Source organism: Ranitomeya imitator, chromosome 1, assembly GCF_032444005.1.
Source record: "Ranitomeya imitator isolate aRanImi1 chromosome 1, aRanImi1.pri, whole genome shotgun sequence".
NCBI lineage: Eukaryota > Metazoa > Chordata > Amphibia > Anura > Dendrobatidae > Ranitomeya > Ranitomeya imitator.
Window position 1 is genome coordinate 1,144,797,899 of NC_091282.1, and position 23,612 is coordinate 1,144,821,510.

The 23,612-nt window shown below is 45.7% G+C and overlaps 1 protein-coding gene across 1 annotated transcript in view; it reads right to left on the minus strand.

Annotated features, from left to right (window-relative positions):
• Nucleotides 1-4,941: 4,941 nt before the first annotated feature.
• LIAS (lipoic acid synthetase) overlaps nt 4,942-23,612 on the minus strand; it is a 196,097-nt gene continuing 177,426 nt past the window's right edge. Inside the window, exon 11 of the mRNA XM_069744585.1 lies at nt 4,942-5,134. Coding sequence (XP_069600686.1) covers nt 5,082-5,134 — 53 coding nt within the window. The 3' untranslated portion in view covers nt 4,942-5,081. The remainder of the gene's footprint in view (nt 5,135-23,612) is intronic.

Below are 23,612 nucleotides of genomic sequence, written 5' to 3' on the forward strand. Positions count from 1 at the left end.
GAAACAGATAGGGTGGCAATATGTACTTGATACTTGACTATTGCACTTAAACACACGGGCTGATGACCGGATCATGCAGCTTTATATGAAAATCCCTATTTATTATAATTGCCAGACCTGAAATAACAAGCACTTTTCACCTATTGTGTCCCCCCATTTCCTTGTAGATTGTAAGCTTGCGAGCAGGGACCTCACCCCTAACGTCACTGTTTAAATTGTCTTAACTTGTACTAAATTTATTGTCTGTACATGTCCCCGCTTAATTGTAAAGTGCTGCGGAATATGTTGACGCTATATAAATAAAAATTATTATGTGCAATAAAAAGGCCAGCGTCCTCAGCGTCCAGGGCTTACGGGATATGGCAGACCAATATTGTAAGTTTTTACTATGTAAAGGGAATGTATCTTTTTTTTTATATATATATTTTTTTCCTAATAAGTCGTTTTCCAGGACTTCAATACTGAAGACCTATTCTAATGACAGGCAATCAATATCATGTTGTTGGGGGGGATCTAACTGCTGGCACCAACACCAAGCAGCTGATTAAAGGGGGAGCAGCAATCCAGGAGGAAATGGTTTTAATGCTAGAAGTTAAGATGTTTGATTGTTTGGAGTAGGAGAGTCACTGGTAATGCGGTTTTATGTCTCATGTTCAATTGTTATATTTTGAAAGAAAAATGTGATTTAGAAAATAAAAAATTCCATCAATAATTTTGTCGTTTGTCCCATTTTTGGTGAACTTAATGACTCAAGGTGAGAGTATGTGGCGACACGCTCCATCTGATGTGACAGGCAATGCTTTGCTACCCATGCAAGTCATTGGGCAGGGAGGGGGAGGGGGTGAGATGTGACCACTTACCTCAACCTCAAATAACAATCCAGTGTTATTTATGAGGTCGTTATAAACTTGTCTCATAATAATTGAGTGACTGAGAAATGATCCTACAGGACAAGCGGGCTCATCCTAATAGGAGGTTTGGGGTGAAAATTGCAAGAATTCTTTTCAATATAAAGAAAAATTGTGCTGATCACAAATTAATTCCAACCACAATGAAAATGAAGGATAAAAAAAAAAACCTAGTATTCTGCTATAGATGGATCTGGATAAGTTGGAAACTTGGGCTGAAAGGTGGCAGATGAGGTTTAACAATGATAAATGTAAGGTTATACACATGGGAAGAAGGAATCAATATCACCATTACACACTGAACGGGAAACCACTGGGTAAATCTGATAGGGAGAAGGACTTGGGGATCCTAGTTAATGATAAACTTACCTGGAGCAGCCAGTGCCAGGCAGCAGCTGCCAAGGCAAACAGGATTATGGGGTGCATTAAAAGAGGTCTGGATACACATGATGAGAGCATTATACTGCCTCTATACAAATCCCTAGTTAGACCGCACATGGAGTACTGTGTCCAGTTTTGGGCACCGGTGCTCAGTAAGGATATAATGGAACTAGAGAGAGTACAAAGGAGGGCAACAAAATTAATAAAGGGGATGGGAGAACTACAATACCCAGATAGATTAGCGAAATTAGGATTATTTAGTCTAGAAAAAAGACGACTGAGGGGCGATCTAATAACCATGTATAAGTATATAAGGGGACAATACAAATATCTCGCTGAGGATCTGTTTATACCAAAGAAGGTGACGGGCACAAGGGGGCATTCTTTGCATCTGGAGGATGGAAGGTTTTTCCACCAACATAGAAGAGGATTCTTTACTGTTAGGGCCCCTTTCCACTTGCGAGGAAAACGGACGAGGCAATCCGATAAAAAATCGGATTGCACTCGGACCAATATTAATCAATAGGTGACATTCCATTTGCAATTTTTTTTTTTTTTTTTCTCAGCCGAAATCGGACTGAGAAAAATCTGTGTCGGCTGAGAAAAAAATCGCAGCATGCTGCGTATTGCTGCGATTCTCGGACGAGACTCGCCAATGCAAGTCAATGGGTGCGAGAAAAAAAACGCACAGCACTTGCACCGTGCGAGTGCTGTCCGATTTTTACGCACCCGTGTCCTTAGAAAAGCCGGCAATTCAGCGTAGAGTACAGTAAAATCACACTGACAGGTTAGATTAGAGTAGATATATACACATAGAATAGGTATATATACATATATATATGTCAGGGAGACACCTATATATATATATATATTTATATTTAATGCAGCGTAAGATAGCTTTAAAGCTGGTAATTCAATTACCGGCTTTTGCTTTCTCCTTCACAAACCCGACATGATATGAGACCTGGTTTACATACAGTAAACCATCTCATATCACCATTTTTTTTGCATATTCCACACTACTAATGTTAGTAGTGTGTATATGCAAAATTTGGCCGTTCTAGCTAGTAAAATAAGGGGTTAAATGGCGGAAAAAATTGGCGTGGGCTCCCGCACAATTTTCTCCGCCAGAGTAGTAAAGCCAGTGACTGAGGGCAGATATTAATAGCCTGGAGAGGGTCCACGGTTATTGCCCCCCCCCCTGGCTAAAAACATCTGCCCCCAGAACAGGCACATCTGGAAGATGCGCCTATTCTGGCACTTGGCCACTCTCTTCCCATTCCCGTGTAGCGGTGGGATATGGGGTAATGAAGGGTTAATGTCACCTTGCTATTGTAAGGTGACAATTAAGCCTAATTAATAATGGAGAGGCGTCAATTATGACACCTATCCATTATTAATCCAATAGTAGAAAAGGGTTAAAAAAAAACACACACACATTATTAAAAATTAATTTATTGAAAAAATCACAAAGGTTGTTGTATTAATTTATTCTACTCTCAATCCACTCACTGAAGACCCTCGATCTGTAACAAAAAAAAAAAATAATAAACCAACAATATACATACCTTCCGAGGATCTGGCACGTCCAACGATGTAGATCCATCTGAAGGGGTTAAAATATTTTGCAGACACGAGCTCCGCTAATGCAGGATGCTCATTTCTGCAAAACCCCGGCGAATGAAGCTAAATATAGGTCAATGACCTATATTTAGCTTCATTTGCGGTGAGGAGCCCTCTGCTGGCTGTTCCTAGATCGTGGGAACTTTCCTAGAAAGCTCCCAGGCTCGAGTTCATAAGAGGTGCCCTCTGCTGGTTGTCCTCATATGAACTCGAGCCAGGGAGCTTTCTAGGAAAGTTCCCACGATCTAGGAACAGCCAGCAGAGGGCGCCTCACCGCAAATGAAGCTAAATATAGGTCATTGACCTATATTTAGCTTCATTCGCCGGGGTTTTGCAGAAATGAGCATCCTGCATTAGCGGAGCTCGTGTCTGCAAAATATTTTAACCCCTTCAGATGGATCTACATCGTTGGACGTGCCAGATCCTCGGAAGGTATGTATATTGTTGGTTTATTTTTTTTTTTTTTTGTTACAGATCGAGGGTCTTCAGTGAGTGGATTGAGAGTAGAATAAATTAATACAACAACCTTTGTGATTTTTTCAATAAATTAATTTTTAATAATGTGTGTGTTTTTTTTTTAACCCTTTACTAATATTGGATTAATAATGGATAGGTGTCATAATTGACGCCTCTCCATTATTAATTTGGCTTAATGTCACCTTACAATAGCAAGGTGGCATTAACCCTTCATTACCCGATATCCCACCGCTACACGGGAATGGGAAGAGAGTGGCCAAGTGCCAGAATAGGTGCATCTTCCAGATGTGCCTGTTCTGGGGTGGCTGGGGGCAGATGTTTTTAGCCGGGGGGGGGGGGGGGGGGCAATAACCATGGACCCTCTCCAGGCTATTAATATCTGCTCTCAGTCACTGGCTTTACTACTCTGGCGGAGAAAATTGTGCGGGAGCCCACGTCAATTTTTTCCGTCATTTAACCCCTTATTTTACTAGCTAGAACGGCCAAATTTTGCATATACACACTACTAACATTAGTAGTGTGGAATATGCAAAAAAAACGGTGATATGAGATGGTTTACTGTATGTAAACCAGGTCTCATATCATGTCGGGTTTGTGAAGGAGATGGGAAAAGCCGGTAATTGAATTACCAGCTTTAAAGCTATCTCGCGCTGGAAGAAATATAAATATATATATATATATATAGGTGTCTCCCTGACATATATATGTATATATACCTATTCTATGTGTATATATCTACTCTAACCTGTCAGTGTGATTTTACTGTACTCTGCGCTGAATTGCCGGCTTTTCAAAGGAGACCCGTGCGTAAAAATCGGACAGCAATACGGATGTCATACGGATGTTGCGATAAAAAAATCGCATCACACTCGCATGACACTCGCATGGCACTCGCAGATGTTACATCAGTTTTTTCGGTCCGTAAATCGGACCGTTTTTTTCTCACACAAGTGGAAAGGGGCCCTTAGGGCGGTGAGAATCTGGAATTGCTTGCCTGAGGAGGTGGTGATGGCGAACTCAGTCGAGGGGTTCAAGAGAGGCCTGGATGTCTTCCTGGAGCAGAACAATATTGTATCATACAATTATTAGGTTCTGTAGAAGGACGTAGATCTGGGGATTTATTATGATGGACTATAGGCTGAACTGGATGGACAAATGTCTTTTTTCGGCCTTACTATGTTACTATGTTACCTCCTTCTGTATAGTTGTGTGCATAGAGGAAGAATGCTATAATAGAAAGGACATTTAATTTAAAAAAAAAAAATGCTGCTGTAGATCCAGTTTCATTAAACTTTATTATGGAGTCCAAGAATATCCTTGTGTTATGATGACAGTAATTTTGTTTTCTTAAATATTTATAATAAAATAATGTAAATCATCTAGTAGGTCACACAGAAAAAGCAAAACTTCCGACAGTAGTGGAATAAAGTTTCATCTGCGATCTGATTGGCTGACAGAGGACTCCGCCCCTGCGGGCTTGCTCCTGCTGAAATCTTCATGATATCTTTAGACTTTTAAAGGTTTGAATTAAATTAAATGTTTCTTTACAATCAGAAGCATCAGGAAGCTTCCAGCCGATATTCCCAAACCTTCTCAGCTCGCCCCACGTTGTACCGCACCATAGGGCACATTATCGATGGCTACTAATTAGCTCACATTCATTTCTAAGCCCATATCGTTCCACACTAACGTTTATACGGCTTTTATTTTCCTTTTCTGAACCAAATTCTTCAAGAAGAATTCACCTAAATGTAACAAGAAAAATTTACGCAATATTCACAAATTTGCAGAATAAAGCCCCTATGAAAAAAAATTACATGACAAGTACTTTTTTTTCGCCGTGCTCGAATAATATGTTCAAGTCCTCGCGGCTGTTTGACAGCCACAATACATACAGGGATTAACGGTTTGTTAGGCAGTGCCAGTATGTGTTGCAGCTGTTGGACAGCCATGAGACATGCAGCCGTGGGGACTCCTAGCACACAAGCATGCTCAGATAACACCTCTAATAACTGAGCACATTCGCTCATCATTAATTAAGAGGCATACATCTTAAATTCTGGAGTTAAAACTTTGAATTGGGCCCTTGATGTTTAAGTTGAAATTGATGGTTCCCTGCAAAATTAAATGAATGTTTACAGAGTTATTCTTGGAATTGTAAACCATCTCCAATCCACAAGAGACGGCTTGCTGATCACTGGGGATCCCAACAGTGGGGTGATGCAGAGCCCTATCAAATGGTGCGTGCTCATCCTCCACTTCTATCCTTGTCTATGTGACTGCTGGAGAAAGTACAGCAGGCCTATAGACAATGAACAGAGGTATGTGCACCTTATCGCAGAGTTCTGCTCCCTCTCAATAGTTGTGGCCGCCAGCAATCAATACCTTATCTCCTACCTCACAGATGGTGGAAAACTTTAAATTCTCGCAATCTGTAAAAAGCAGCCACAGCGGATTCTTGTGGTTTTGGACATGAACCCATCACTCTATTTTCAAAGTATTTCATGAAGTGGCATCTATGGCCGTTAGTTCCCATGTAGAGTAGTGGCCAACCCCTTTAACTTTTGCAAACTCAGGCTATGTGCACACATTTTGAGAATCTGCAGTGGATTTTTCTGCATTAAAAAAATCAGTGTTACGTTTTAATAATTATGTGCTTTTTTTTCCCTCCAATTGTTTGAATTGGTGAAAAATACTTCAAAAGCTCATAACAAATTGACATGCTGCAACTTTGAAAAAAAAGAAAAACTTTTATGCTAAAAATCCACAAGGAAAAAAAAATAGTTTGCATTAATTTACTGTCAGGGCAATGGACGTCAAAGTCAAATACACAGAGGTCCAGATTAAAAGCTTGGACAGAGTCGTGGGCCGACCTTGATATTTATTCAAAAATGTCACAATTGAGGAAGGTTCTACTTACCAAATATAACTATGAACTTTTTCATATGGAAGCAAACCTTAAAGTGGTCGCCTCACAAACAAAGTACATTTTTATTAATAGATCTTAGAATAAAATATTGTAATATTATAATACGTTATGTAAGAGCAGTAAAAAGCATGTGGCCTAATCTAATTATGTAATAATGAAGGCCAAAAAACCTTACAGATAATAAAGTGTGATGCAAACAAAAGTGCCCCCAAGCACAGTATGATACCCCCACAGTGAATTTCTCCACACGCACGGTATGATGATCCTACTGTACCCCATAAATTCCCCCGACAAAGAATGGTGACCCCATTACAGTATGGTTCTCCACCTGTAATCCCCACACAGCCCTCCATGCCAGGGTTGTGCAGTTGGTAAGCCAAACCTCTGACTACGACTCCTCAATTTACCCAACCACACAGCACTGGTCACTACTGAGCATGTGCATAAAGTGCAGCACAGATTCATCTCCACTCCAGCCCCACAGCACTGGGCATGTACTTATCGTGCAGCACAGATTCATCTCCACTACAGCTCCACAGCACTGGTCACTACTGGGCATGTGCATAAAGTGCAGCACAGATTCATCTCGACTACAGCTCCACAGCACTGGTCACTACTGAGAATGTACATACAGTGCAGCACAGATTCATCTCATCTACAACTCCACAGCACTGGTCACTACTGAGCATGTACATAACATGCAGCACAGATTCATCTCCACTCCAGCCCCACAGCACTGATCACTACTGAGCATGTACATAAAGTGCAGCACAGATTCATCTCCCCTACGACTCCACAGCACTGGTCACTACTGAGCATGTACTTAACGTGCAGCACAGAATCATCTCCACTCCTACCCCATAGCACTGATCACTACTGAGCATGTACATACAGTGCAGCACAGATTCATCTCCACTCCGACTCCACAGCACTGATCACTACGGAGCATAAAGTGCAGCACAGATTCATCTCCACTCCAGCCCCACAGCACTGGTCACTACTGAGCATGTACATACAGTGCAGCACAGATTCATCTCCACTCCAGCCCCACAGCACTGGTCACTACTGAGCATGTACATATCGTGCAGCACAGATTCATCTCCACTCCAGCCCCACAGCACTGATCACTACTGAGCATGTACATACAGTGCAGCACAGATTCATCTCCACTCCAGCCCCACAGCACTGGTCACTACTGAGCATGTACATACAGTGCAGCACAGATTCATCTCCACTCCAGCCCCACAGCACTGGTCACTACTGAGCATGTACATACAGTGCAGCAGAGATTCATCTCCACTCCAGCCCCACAGCACTGGTCACTACTGAGCATGTACATACAGTGCAGCACAGATTCATCTCCACTCCAGCCCCACAGCACTGGTCACTACTGAGCATGTACATACAGTGCAGCACAGATTCATCTCCACTCCAGCCCCACAGCACTGGTCACTACTGAGCATGTACATACAGTGCAGTACAGATTCATCTCATCTACAACTCCACAGCACTGGTCAATACTGAGCATGTACATACAGTGCAGCACAGATTCATCTCATCTACAACTCCACAGCACTGGTCAATACTGAGCATGTACATATCGTGCAGCACAGATTCATCTCCACTACAGCTCCACAGCACTGGTCCTACTGGGCATGTGCATAAAGTGCAGCACAGATTCATCTCGACTACAACTCCACAGCACTGGTCACTACTGAGCATGTACATAACGTGCAACACAGATTCATCTCATCTACAACTCCACAGCACTGGTCACTACTGACAGGGCTGCCACTAGAAATTTTGGGGCCCCATACTGGCAAAATTTTCGGGGCCCCCTTGAAACTCCGCCCAGGCTCCACCCCAGCCCCGCCTCCAGGCTCCACCCCACGAACTGTCCACAGTCCCACCGCTCTCTCTTGGAAAATCTCCACTTCTCACCTATCACACATTGACAGTTCCCATCACCAGATCACACATATAGCCGGCAGCTTTTGTTTTGGCCAAAAGATTTTTTAAGCTGCCACCATAACACGGTAGACACTTTTGGCCGGGCCCTACTCTGCTGTAACCTATTAAATATTTGTTAAAATATGCAATACAATTTAGGTATATTTTTATTTATTTTTCAATTTTTAAAATGACCTATAATACTACATACAAGGAACAAATACCACAGCACTATGACCAGATGACATATTACCACCACAGTGATCGAATAATATAAAATACAAGGAACAAATACCGCTACACCATGACCAGACCACATATTACCACCACATCATGACCAGACCACATATTACCACCAATGACTGAATACTACAATACTGATCAGTAATAAAAAAAAAAACCACAATACTATCACCATCAGTGCCATTATGCACAGGAGATCTGTAATTAGTAAGCAGTGTCTGTGTACAGGTAATACAGTGATCACCGGTGACATTACACACAGGAGCTCTGTATATAATGTATAGGTAATACAGTGATCACTGGTGACATTGTACACAGGACCTCTGTATATAGTATACAGTGTATAGTGTCAGTGTATAGGTAACACTGACTCACCAGTGACGTCTCTAGGTGAAGTCCTTCATCTTTCATCCAGCACAGACCGCCATCACTTTATCCAGCCAGGACTCGTCTTCAGGAAATAAAACAGTTATCTCGAGTTCTGCTTGTAGAACACATTACTTAATTTTCCCAACTTCTACATTACACCACATGAAGAAGGCAACATAGTATCACTCTACACAGTAACAGGACCGCCCCCCATTTAAAACAGTATACTCAAAAAATAAAATAAATACATCACTGCTATAATAATATCCCTTAATTAGCCCCTATGGTAATATTCGCCATCCTAGCCCCCGTGTGTCTCATTCCAGGCTCCAGCCATATGTTCTCCCATCCTGCCCTCATGAGTATCCATTCTGCCCCATATGATCTCCCCATCCTGCCCCATCTGTCTCCATCGTATCCATCCTGCCCCATCTTTCTCCAATCTTGCCCCATCTGTCTCCATTCTGCCCCATCTGTTTCCAATCCTGCCCCATCTGTGTCCAGCACTCTGCCCCATCTGTGTCCAGCACTCTGCCCCATCTGTGTCCAGCACTCTGCCCCATCTGTGTCCAATCCTGCCCCATCTGTGTCCAGCACTCTGCCCCATCTGTGTCCAGCACTCTGCCCCATCTGTGTCCAATCCTGCCCCATCTGTGTCCAGCACTCTGCCCCATCTGTGTCCAGCACTCTGCCCCATCTGTGTCCAGCACTCTGCCCCATCTGTGTCCAATCCTGCCCCATCTGTGTCCAGTACTCTGCCCCGTCTGTGTCCAATCCTGCCCCATCTGTTTCCAATCCTGCCCCATCTGTGTCCAGCACTCTGCCCCATCTGTGTCCAGCACTCTGCCCCATCTGTGTCCAATCCTGCCCCATCTGTGTCCAGCACTCTGCTCCATCTGTGTCCATTCCTGCCCCATCTGTGTCCAGCACTCTGCCCCATCTGTGTCCAGCACTCTGCCCCATCTGTGCTCAGCACTCTGCCCCATCTGTGTCCAGCACTCTGCCCCATCTGTGTCCAGCACTCTGCCCCATCTGTGTCCAGAACTCTGCCCCATCTGTGTCCAGCACTCTGCCCCATCTGTGTCCAATCCTGCCCCATCTGTGTCCAGCACTCTGCCCCATCTGTGTCCAATCCTGCCCCATCTGTGTCCAGCACTCTGCCCCATCTGTGTCCAGCACTCTGCCCCATCTGTGTCCAATCCTGCCCCATCTGTGTCCAGTACTCTGCCCCGTCTGTGTCCAATCCTGCCCCATCTGTGTCCAGCACTCTGCCCCATTTGTTTCCAATCCTGCCTCATCTGTGTCCAGCACTCTGCCCCATCTGTGTCCAGCACTCTGCCCCATCTGTGTCCAGCACTCTGCCCCATCTGTGTCCAGCACTCTGCCCCATCTGTGTCCAGCACTCTGCCCCGTCTGTGTCCAGTACTCTGCCCCGTCTGTGTCCAATCCTGCCCCATCTGTGTCCAGCACTCTGCCCCATCTGTTTCCAATCCTGCCTCATCTGTGTCCAGCACTCTGCCCCATCTGTGTCCAGCACTCTGCCCCATCTGTGTCCAGCACTCTGCCCCATCTGTGTCCAGCACTCTGCCCCATCTGTGTCCAGCATTCTGCCCCATCTGTGTCCAGCACTCTGCCCCATCTGTGTCCAATCCTGCCCCATCTGTGTCCAGCACTCTGCCCCATCTGTGTCCAATCCTGCCCCATCTGTGTCCAGCACTCTGCCCCATCTGTGTCCAGCACTCTGCCCCATCTGTGTCCAGCACTCTGCCCCATCTGTGTCCAGCACTCTGCCCCATCTGGGTCCAATCCTGCCTCATCTGTGTCCAGCACTCTGCCCCATCTGTGTCCAGCACTCTGCTCCCCCCCGTGTCCAGCTTTCTGCCCCCCCTGTGTCCAGCTTTCTGCCCCCCCTGTGTCCAGCTTTCTGCCCCCCCTGTGTCCAGCTTTCTGCCCTCCCTGTGTCCAGCTTTCTGCCCCCCCCCTGTGTCCAGCTTTCTGCCCCCCCGTGTCCAGCTTTCTGCCCCCCCCCGTGTCCAGCTTTCTGCCCCCCCGTGTCCAGCTTTCTGCCCCCCCCTGTGTCCAGCTTTCTGCCCCCCCCTGTGTCCAGCTTTCTGCCCCCCCCTGTGTCCAGCTTTCTGCCCCCCCTGTGTCCAGCTTTCTGCCCCCCCCCTGTGTCCAGCTTTCTGCCCCCCCGTGTCCAGCTTTCTGCCCCCCTCCTGTGTCCCTGTGTCCAGACTTCTGCCCCCCGTGTCCATCTTTCTGCCCCCCCCCTGTGTCCAGCTTTCTGCCCCCCCCCCCCGTGTCCAGCTTTCTGCCCCCCCCCCCGTGTCCAGCTTTCTAACCCCCCCCCCACCCCGTGTCCAGCTTTACTGCCCTGGCCTCCAAAGGATCGCCGCTCTCAATAAAAAAAAAAAAGTTCTGCTTACCTGCCGCGCTCCTGCTCTCTCGCCGGCGCCTGACAATGATGTCAGATGCCGGCGACCTGTACGCTGCAGCTGGCGGCTGTTAACTATTGACGTGCGGGCGCCCATCTGTGTCCAATCCTGCCCCATCTGTGTCCAGCACTCTGCCCCATCTGTGTCCAATCCTGCCCCATCTGTGTCCAGCACTCTGCCCCATCTGTGTCCAGCACTCTGCCCCATCTGTGTCCAGCACTCTGCCCCATCTGTGTCCAGCACTCTGCCCCATCTGTGTCCAGCACTCTGCCCCATCTGTGTCCAGCACTCTGCCCCATCTGTGTCCAGCACTCTGCCCCATATGTGTCCAGCACTCTGCCCCATCTGTGTCCAGCACTCTGCCCCATCTGTGTCCAGCACTCTGCCTCATCTGTGACCAGCACTCTGCCCCATCTGTGTCCAGCACTCTGCCCCCCCCTGTGTCCAGCTTTCTGCCCCCCCTGTGTCCAGCTTTCTGCCCTCCCTGTGTCCAGCTTTCTGTCCCCCCCTGTGTCCAGCTTTCTGCCCCCCCTGTGTCCAGCTTTCTGCCCCCCCCCTGTGTCCAGCTTCCTGCCCCCCCCCCTGTGTCCAGCTTTCTGCCCCCCTCCTGTGTCCCTGTGTCCAGATTTCTGCCCCCCCCCCCCGTGTCCATCTTTCTGCCCCCCCCCCCGTGTCCAGCTTTCTGCCCCCCCCTGTGTCCAGCTTTCTGCCCCCCCCGGATCGCCGCTCTCAATAAAAAAAAAAAAGTTCTGCTTACCTGCCGCGCTCCTGCTCTCTCGCTGCCGACTGACAATGACGTCAGATGCCGGCGACAAACTTCAGAGGGCCCGGACATGTACTGGCTTAAGCAGTGGGACACGTCTGGCACTGCAGGATCTGAGTCCATGGTGGCGTAGTGTGTTACTTATGGTAGGCCTTGTTACATTGGTCCCAGCTCTCTGCAGTTCATTCACTAGGTCCCCCCGTGTGGTTCTGGGATTTTTGCTCACCGTTCTTGTGATCATTCTGACCCCACGGGGTGGGATTTTGCGTGAAGCCCCAGATCGAGGGAGATTATCAGTGGTCTTGTATGTCTTCCATTTTCTAATTATTGCTCCCACTGTTGATTTCTTCACTCCAAGCTGGTTGGCTATTGCAGATTCAGTCTTCCCAGCCTGGTGCAGGGCTACAATTTTGTTTCTGGTGTCCTTTGACAGCTCTTTGGTCTTCACCATAGTGGAGTTTGGAGTCAGACTGTTTGAGGGTGTGCACAGGTGTCTTTTTATACTGATAACAAGTTTAAACAGGTGCCATTACTACAGGTAATGAGTGGAGGAAAGAGGAGACTCTTAAAAAAGAAGTTACAGGTCTGTGAGAGCCAGAAATCTTGATTGTTTGTTTCTGACCAAATACTTATTTTCCACCATAATATGAAAATAAAATGATAAAAAAACAGACAATGTGATTTTCTGGATTTTTTCTTCTCAGTTTGTCTCCCATAGTTGAGGTCTACCTATGATGGAAATTACAGACGCCTCTCATCTTTTTAAGTGGTGGAACTTGCACTATTGCTGACTGACTAAATACTTTTTTGCCCCACTGTGTGTATATATATATATATATATATATATATATATATATATATATATATATATATATATATATATATATATATATATATACTAAAAAAAAAGGCTTGACAAAGGATAACACATCCGAAACGTTGCCACGCCGTTCAGGCATTAAAGTCCACTTTTTTTCAATTATTTTGTGCTGCTTTTCCTTTTTTTTTGAGTTTATTACTTTTTGACCATTGGATTGCTGGTCGGGAGAGCTCTGCATGCCTTGTAAGGTAGTAATTTGATGCTGTTCCAATTTTTTCACTTTATATATATACCATATATATATATATTATACATATTCAGTAACTCATTTAAAGTGTAGGCATTTTAATATTTAATAAATAAATAGTACACATAAAAATAAGCAACTGTGTTCTTCCTTCTCCTGGACTGATCATTCATTTATACAATTCTGAATTCACGGGTAAAATCTGTATTCAGTGAAGAGAGAATTTTACATTAATGAGATAGGACCTTATCAGTAGTAACTTATCTCCTATGTAGATGGGAGGAACCAGAAGCAAAGTTCTTCCTTCTCCTGGACTGATCATTCAGTTCTTCCTTCCTCCTCCAGATTACATAGAACATTATGAGCACCAGCTGCCATCTGCTATCTTCACTGAATACACATTTTATCTGGGATTTGAGAATTCTATAAATGATCGATCAGCCCTGATGGAGAAAGAAGCGGACTGCTCTGATAAGAAACGATGTAATAGATCTTATTTTCACGTGTACTATTGATTGATGAAATAAAAATTAAAACAACGGTTACTCTTTAACCCCTTTACCCCCAAGGGTGGTTTGCACGTTAATGACCAGGCCAATTTTTACAATTCTGACCACTGTCCCTTTATGAGGTTATAACTCCGAAACGCTTCAACGGATCCTGGTGATTCTGACATTGTTTTCTCGTGACATATTGTACTTCATGATAGTGGTAAAATTTCTTTGATAGTACCTGCGTTTATTTGTGAAAAAAACGGAAATTTGGCGAAAATTTTGAAAATTTCGCAATTTTCAAACTTTGAATTTTTATGCAATTAAATCACAGAGATATGTCACACAAAATACTTAATAAGTAACATTTCCCACATGTCTCCTTTACATCAGCATAATTTTGGAACCAATTTTTTTTTTTGTTAGGGAGTTATAAGGGTTAAAAGTTGACCAGCAATTTCTCATTTTTACAACACCATTTTTTTTTAGGGACCACGTCTCATTTGAAGTCATTTTGAGGGGTCTATATGATAGAAAATGCCCAAGTGTGACACCATTCTAAAAACTGCACCCCTCAAGGTGCTCAAAACCACATTCAAGAAGTTTATTAACCCTTCAGGTGTTTAATAGGAATTTTTGGAATGTTTAAATAAAAATGAACATTTAACTTTTTTACACAAAAAATTTACTTCAGCTCCAATTTGTTTTATTTTACCAAGGGTAACAGGAGAAATTGGACCCAAAAAGTTGTTGTCCAATTTGTCCTGAGTACGCTGATACCCCATATGTGGCAGTAAACCACTGTTTGGGCGCATGGGAGAGCTCGGAAGGGAAGGAGCGCTATTTGACTTTTCAATGCAAAATTGACAGGAATTGAGATGGGACGCCATGTTGCGTTTGGAGAGCCACTGATGTGCCTAAACATTGAAACCCCCCACAAGTGACACCATTTTGGAAAGTAGACCCCCTAAGGAACTTATCTGGATGTGTGGTGAGCACTTTGACCCACCAAGTGCTTCACAGAAGTTTATAATGCAGAACCGTAAAAATAAAAAATCATATTTTTTCACAAAAATTATATTTTTGCCCCCAATTTTTTATTTTTCCAAGGGTAAGAGAAGAAATTGGACCTCAAAAGTTCTTGTCCAATTTGTCCTGAGTACGCTGATACCCCATATGTGGCAGTAAACCACTGTTTGGGCGCATGGGAGAGCTCGGAAGGGAAGGAGCGCAGTTTGACTTTTCAATGCAAAATTGACAGAAATTGAGATGGGACGCCATGTTGCGTTTGGAGAGCCACTGATGTGCCTAAACATTGAAACCCCCCACAAGTGACACCATTTTGGAAAGTAGACCCCCTAAGGAACTTATCTAGAGGTGTGGTGAGCACTTTGACCCACCAAGTGCTTCACAGAAGTTTATAATGCAGAACCGTAAAAATAAAAAATCATATTTTTTCACAAAAATTATATTTTTGCCCCCAATTTTTTATTTTTCCAAGGGTAAGAGAAGAAATTGGACCCCAAAAGTTGTTGTCCAATTTGTCCTGAGTACGCTGATACCCCATATGTGGGGGGGAACCACCGTTTGGGCGCATGGGAGGGTTCGGAAGGGAAGGAGCGCCATTTGGAATGCAGACTTAGATGGAATGGTCTGCAGGCGTCACATTGCGTTTGCAGAGCCCCTAATGTACCTAAACAGTAGAAACCCCCCACAAGTGACACCATTTTGGAAAGTAGACCCCCTAAGGAACTCATCTTGATGTGTTGTGAGAGCTTTGAACCCCCAAGTATTTCACTACAGTTTATAACGCAGAGCCATGCAAATAAAAAATATTTTTTTTTCCACAAAAATTATATTTTAGCCCCCAGTTTTGTATTTTTCCAAGGTTAGCAGGAGAAATTGGACCCTAAATGTTGTTGTCCAATTTGTCCTGAGTACGCTGATACCCGATATGTGGGGGGGAACCACCGTTTGGGCGCATGGGAGGGCTCGGAAGGGAAGGAGCATCATTTGGAATGCAGACTTAGATGGATTGGTCTGCAGGCGTCACATTGCGTTTGCAGAGCCCCTAATGTACCTAAACAGTAGAAACCCCCCAGAAGTGACCCCATATTGGAAACTAGACCCCTCAATGAACTTATCTAGATGTGTTGTGAGAACTTTGAACCCCCAAGTGTTTCACTACAGTTTATAACGCAGAGCCGTGAAAATAAAAAATCTTTTTGTTTTCCCACAAAAATTATTTTTTAGCCCCCAGTTTTGTATTTTCCCAAGGGTAACAGGAGAAATTGGTCCACAAAAGTTGTTGTCCAATTTGTCCTGAGTACGCTGATACCCCATATGTTGGGGTAAACCCCTGTTTGGGCACACAGGAGAGCTCGGAAGGGAAGGAGCACTGTTTTACTTTTTCAACGCAGAATTGGCTGGAATTGAGATCGGACGCCATGTCGTGTTTGGAGAGCCCCTGATGTGCCGAAACAGTGGAAACCCCCCAATTATAACTGAAACCCTAATCTAAACACACCCCTAACCCTAATTCCAACGGTAACCCTAACCACACCTCTAACCCTGACACACCCCTAACCCTAATCCCAACCCTATTCCCAACTGTAAATGTAATCTAAACCCTAACCCTAACTTTAGCCCCAACCCTAACTGTAGCCCCAACCCTAACCCTAACCTAGCCCTAACCCTAGCCCTAACCCTAACCCTAACCCTAGCCCTAACCCTAACCCTAGCCCTAACCCTAGCCCTAACCCTAACCCTAACCCTAGCCCTAACCCTAGCCCTAACCCTAGCCCTAACCCTAGCCCTAGCCCTAACCCTAGCCCTAACCCTAACCTTAACCCTAGCCCTAACCCTAACCCTAGCCCTAACCCTAACCCTAGCCCTAACCCTAGCCCTAACCCTAGCCCTAGCCCTAACCCTAGCCCTAACCCTAGCCCTAACCCTAACCCTAATCCTAGCCCTAACCCTAGCCCTAATGGGAAAATGGAAATAAATACATTTTTTTTTATTTTTCCCTAACTAAGGGGGTGATGAAGGGGGGTTTGATTTACTTTTATAGCGAGTTTTTTAGCGGATTTTTATGATTGGCAGCCGTCACACACTGAAAGACCCTTTTTATTGCAAAAAATATTTTTTGCAATACCACATTTTGAGAGCTATAATTTTTCCATATTTTGGTCCACAGAGTCATGTGAGGTCTTGTTTTTTGCGGGACGAGTTGACGTTTTTATTGAAAACATTTTTGGGCACGTGACATTTTTTTATCGCTTTTTATTCCGATTTTTGTGAGGAAGAATGACCAAAAGCCAGCTATTCATGAATTTCTATTGGGGGAGGCGTTTATACCGTTCCGCGTTTGGTAAAATTGATAAATCAGTTTTATTCTTCGGGTCAGTACGATTACAGCGATACCTCATTTATATCATTTTTTTATGGTTTGGTGCTTTTATACGATAAAAACTATTTTACAGAAAAAATAATTATTTTTGCATCGCTTTATTCTCAGGACTATAACTTTTTTATTTTTTTGCTGATGATGCTGTATGGCGGCTCTTTTTTTGCGGGACAATATGACGCTTTCAGCGGTACCATGGTTATTTATATCTGTCCTTTTGATCGCATGTTATTCCACTTTTTGTTCGGCGGTATGATAATAAAGCGTTGTTTTTTGCCTCGTTTTTTTTTTTTTTTTCTTACGGTGTTTACTGAAGGGGTTAACTAGTGGGACAGTTTTATAGGTCGGGTCGTTACGGACGCGGCGATACTAAATATGTGTACTTTTATTGTTTTTTTTTTTTTATTTAGATGAAGAAATGTATTTATGGGAATAATATATATTTTTTTTTTTTCATTATTTTGGAATATTTTTTTTTATTTTTTTTACACATTTGGAAAAATTTTTTTTTACTTTTTTACTTTGTCCCGGGGGGGACATCACAGATCAGTGATCTGACAGTTTGCACAGCACTCTGTCAGATCACTGATCTGACATGCAGCGCTGCAGCCTTCACAGTGCCTGCTCTGAGCAGGCTCTGTGAAGCCACCTCCCTCCCTGCAGGACCCGGATCCGCGGCCATCTTGGATCCGGGGCTCGAGCAGGGAGGGAGGTGAGGAGACCCTCGCAGCAACGCGATCACATCGCGTTGCTGCGGGGGGCTCAGGGAAGCCCGCAGGGAGCCCCCTCCCTGCGCGGTGCTTCCCTGCACCGCCGGCACACCGCGATCATCTTTGATCGCGGTGTGCCAGGGGTTAATGTGCCGGGGGCGGTCCGTGACCGCTCCTGGCACATAGTGCCGGATGTCAGCTGTGATAAGCAGCTGACACCCGGCCGCGATCGGCCGCGCTCCCCCCGTGAGCGCGGCCGATCGGCTATGACGTACTATCCCGTCCAGGGTCAGATAAGCCCAGGGCACCTCGACGGGATAGTACGTCTAAGGTCACAGAGGGGTTAAGGACAACATGCAGCAGGATGTGTCTGCCTCCAGCTCCGCTATCCTATTCCATCTACTATATAATTGTCTACGGGTCACTTCCGTCTGTCTGTCTGTCTGTCACGGATATTCATTGGTCGCGGCCTTTGTCTGTCATGGAAATCCAAGTCGCTGATTGGTCGTGGCAAAACAGCCACGACCAATCAGCGACGGGCACAGTCCGGCGGAAAAATGGTCGCTCCTTCCTCCCCGCAGTCGGTGCCTATGCAGCATCAATATTAAAAAGATCTAATGTTAAAAATAATAAAAAAATAAAATAAAAAATAGTTATATACTCACCGTCCGTCGGCCCCCTGGTTCAGGAACCGGCCTTTCCCGCTCCTCGCGACGCCCCGGTGACCGCTCCATGCATTGCAGTCTCACAAGATGATGACGTGTGGTCTCACAAGACCGCTACGTCATCATCTCGTGAGACCGCAATGCACTCTTCAGACCGGAGAGCGTGAAGAGCGTCGGTAACCACTTTATCCGGGGGCCAACGGAGGGTGAGTATATACCGTATATACTCGAGTATAAGCCGACCTCCCTAATTTTGCCACAAAAACTGGGAAAACTTATTGACTCGTGTATAAGCCTAGGGTGGAAAATGCAGCAGCTACCGGTGAATGTCAAAAATAAAAATAGATACCAATAAAAGTAAAATTAATTGAGACATCAGTAGGTTAATGGTTTTTGAATATCCATATTGAATCAGGAGCCCCATATAATGCTCCATACAGTTCATGATGGGCCCATATATGCTCTATATAAAGCTGTGCCCCATATACAATGCTCTGCACCGTTCATTATTGCCCCATAGCTCTGCCATATAGTGCTCTGCACCGTTCATTTTTGTCCCATAGCTGTGCCATATAGTGCTCTGCACCGTTCATTATTGCCCCACAGCTGTGCCATATAGTGCTCTGCACCGTTCATTATTGCCCCATAGCTGTGCCATATAGTGCTCTGCACCGTTCATTATTGCCCCATAGCTGTGCCACATATAGTGCTCTGCACCGTTCATTATTGCCCCATAGATGCTCCATATAGTGCTCTGCACCGTTCATTATGGCCCCATAGATGTGTCATATAGTGCTCTGCACCGTTCATTATTGCCCCTTAGATGTGCCATATAGTGCTCTGCACCGTTCATTATGGCCCCATAGCTGTGCCATATAGTGCTCTGCACCGTTCATTATTGCCCCTTAGATGTGCCATATAGTGCTCTGCACCGTTCATTATGGCCCCATAGATGTGTCATATAGTGCTCTGCACCGTTCATTATTGCCCCATAGATGCTCCATATAGTGCTCTGCACCGTTCATTATGGCCCCATAGATGTGTCATATAGTGCTCTGCACCGTTCATTATTTCCCCATAGCTGTGCCATATAGTGCTCTGCACCGTTCATTATTGCCCCTTAGATGTGCCATATAGTGCTCTGCACCGTTCATTATTGCCCCATAGCTGTGCCATATAGTGCTCTGCACCGTTCATTATTGCCCCATAGCTGTGCCATATAGTGCTCTGCACCGTTCATTATTGCCCCATAGCTGTGCCATATAGTGCTCTGCACCGTTCATTATTGCCCCATAGCTGTGCCATATAGTGCTCTGCACCGTTCATTATTGCCCCATAGCTGTGCCATATAGTGCTCTGCACCGTTCATTATTTCCCCATAGATGTGCCATATAGTGCACTGCACCGTTCATTATTGCCCCATAGCTGTGCCATATAGTGCTCTGCACCGTTCATTATTGCCCCATAGCTGTGCCATATAGTGCTCTGCACCATTCATTATTTCCCCATAGATGTGCCATATAGTGCTCTGCACCGTTCATTATTGCCCCATAGCTGTGCCATATAGTGCTCTGCACCATTCATTATTGCCCCATAGCTGTGCCATATAGTGCTCTGCACCGTTCATTATTGTCCCATAGCTGTGCCATATAGTGCTCTGCACCGTTCATTATTGTCCCATAGCTGTGCCATATAGTGCTCTGCACCGTTCATTATGGCCCCATAGATGTGTCATATAGTGCTCTGCACCGTTCATTATTGCCCCTTAGATGTGCCATATAGTGCTCTGCACCGTTCATTATGGCCCCATAGCTGTGCCATATAGTGCTCTGCACCATTCATTATGGCCCCATAGCTGTGCCATATAGTGCTCTGCACCGTTCATTATTGCCCCTTAGATGTGCCATATAGTGCTCTGCACCGTTCATTATTGCCCCATAGATGCTCCATATAGTGCTCTGCACCGTTCATTATTGCCCCATAGATGCTCCATATAGTGCTCTGCACCGTTCATTATGGCCCCATAGATGTGTCATATAGTGCTCTGCACCGTTCATTATTTCCCCATAGCTGTGCCATATAGTGCTCTGCACCGTTCATTATTGCCCCTTAGATGTGCCATATAGTGCTCTGCACCGTTCATTATTGCCCCATAGCTGTGCCATATAGTGCTCTGCACCGTTCATTATTGCCCCATAGCTGTGCCATATAGTGCTCTGCACCGTTCATTATTGCCCCATAGCTGTGCCATATAGTGCTCTGCACCGTTCATTATTGCCCCATAGCTGTGCCATATAGTGCTCTGCACCGTTCATTATTGCCCCATAGCTGTGCCATATAGTGCTCTGCACCGTTCATTATTTCCCCATAGATGTGCCATATAGTGCACTGCACCGTTCATTATTGCCCCATAGCTGTGCCATATAGTGCTCTGCACCGTTCATTATTGCCCCATAGCTGTGCCATATAGTGCTCTGCACCATTCATTATTTCCCCATAGATGTGCCATATAGTGCTCTGCACCGTTCATTATTGCCCCATAGCTGTGCCATATAGTGCTCTGCACCATTCATTATTGCCCCATAGCTGTGCCATATAGTGCTCTGCACCGTTCATTATTGTCCCATAGCTGTGCCATATAGTGCTCTGCACCGTTCATTATTGTCCCATAGCTGTGCCATATAGTGCTCTGCACCGTTCATTATGGCCCCATAGATGTGTCATATAGTGCTCTGCACCGTTCATTATTGCCCCTTAGATGTGCCATATAGTGCTCTGCACCGTTCATTATGGCCCCATAGCTGTGCCATATAGTGCTCTGCACCGTTCATTATTGCCCCTTAGATGTGCCATATAGTGCTCTGCACCGTTCATTATGGCCCCATAGATGTGTCATATAGTGCTCTGCACCGTTCATTATTGCCCCATAGATGCTCCATATAGTGCTCTGCACCGTTCATTATGGCCCCATAGATGTGTCATATAGTGCTCTGCACCGTTCATTATTTCCCCATAGCTGTGCCATATAGTGCTCTGCACCGTTCATTATTGCCCCTTAGATGTGCCATATAGTGCTCTGCACCGTTCATTATTGCCCCATAGCTGTGCCATATAGTGCTCTGCACCGTTCATTATTGCCCCATAGCTGTGCCATATAGTGCTCTGCACCGTTCATTATTGCCCCATAGCTGTGCCATATAGTGCTCTGCACCGTTCATTATTGCCCCATAGCTGTGCCATATAGTGCTCTGCACCGTTCATTATTGCCCCATAGCTGTGCCATATAGTGCTCTGCACCGTTCATTATTTCCCCATAGATGTGCCATATAGTGCACTGCACCGTTCATTATTGCCCCATAGCTGTGCCATATAGTGCTCTGCACCGTTCATTATTGCCCCATAGCTGTGCCATATAGTGCTCTGCACCATTCATTATTTCCCCATAGATGTGCCATATAGTGCTCTGCACCGTTCATTATTGCCCCATAGCTGTGCCATATAGTGCTCTGCACCATTCATTATTGCCCCATAGCTGTGCCATATAGTGCTCTGCACCGTTCATTATTGTCCCATAGCTGTGCCATATAGTGCTCTGCACCGTTCATTATTGCCCCATAGCTGTGCCATATAGTACTCTGCACCGTTCATTTTTGCCCCATAGCTGTGCCATATAGTGCTCTGCACCGTTCAATATTGCCCCATAGCTGTGCCATATAGTGCTCTGCACCATTCATTATTTCCCCATAGATGTGCCATATAGTGCTCTGCACCATTCATTATTGCCCCATAGCTGTGCCATATAGTGCTCTGCACCATTCATTATTGCCCCATAGCTGTGCCATATAGTGCTCTGCACCGTTCATTATTGTCCCATAGCTGTGCCATATAGTGCTCTGCACCGTTCATTATTGCCCCATAGCTGTGCCATATAGTACTCTGCACCGTTCATTTTTGCCCCATAGCTGTGCCATATAGTGCTCTGCACCGTTCAATATTGCCCCATAGCTGTGCCATATAGTGCTCTGCACCGTTCATTTTTGCCCCATAGCTGTGCCATATAGTGCTCTGCACCGTTCATTATTGCCCCATAGCTGTGCCATATAGCGCTCTGCACCGTTCATTTTTGCCCCATAGCTCTGCCATATAGTGCTCTGCACCGTTCATTTTTGCCCCATAGCTGTGCCATATAGTGCTCTGCACCGTTCATTATTGCCCCATTGATGTACCATAGAAAGCTGTGACATTGCTGCTGCTGCTGCTGCAATAAAAAAAAAATGCCATACTCACCTCTTGCTTGCAGCTTCCGGCGTCCAGTCTCGGCGTCTCTCCGCACTGACTGATCAGGCAGAGGGCGGCGCGCACACTATGTGCGGCATCGCGCCCTCTGACCTGCACAGTCAGAGCGGAGAGGGAAGATGGAGCGGCGCCGGGAAGATGGAGCGGCGCCCGGCGTTTGGAACGGGGACAGGTGAATATGTAATACTTACCTGCTCCCGGCGTCCCTCTCCTTCCCCCGGACAGCTGGTCTTCGGTGCCGCAGCCTCTTCCTCTATCAGCGGTCACCGTTACCGCTGATTAGAGAAATGAATATGCGGCTCCACCCCTATGGGAGTGGAGTCCATATTCATTTTTCTAATGAGCGGTCCCACATGACCGCTGAAGACGGGAAGAGCTGCGGCACCCGAAGACCGTGGGACGGCAGGGGGAGCGCCAGGATCGCTGGGACTAGGTAAGTATGCCTCAGCGCCCTCTCCCCCTCACCCGCCGACCCTGCCGCCCACCGTGACCCGTGAGCCGAGAGGGGCTGAAAATCTCGGCTTATACTCGAGTATATACGATAACTATTTTTTATTTTAATTCTTTTTTTTTAACAGGGATATGATGCCCACATTGCTATATACTGTGTGGGCTGTGCAATATATTACGTGGGCTGTGCAATATATTACGTGGGCTGTGTTATATACTACGTGGGCTGGGCAATATACTACGCGGGCTGTGCAATATACTGCGTGGGCTGTGCAATGTACTACGCGGGCTGTGCAATATACTGCGTGGCCTTTGTTATACACTACGTGGCCTGTGTTATACACTACGTGGCCTGTGTTATATACTGCGTGTGTGGTACTGCGTGGGCTGTGCAATATACTACGCGGGCTGTGCAATATACTGCGTGGGCTGTGCTATATACTCCGTGG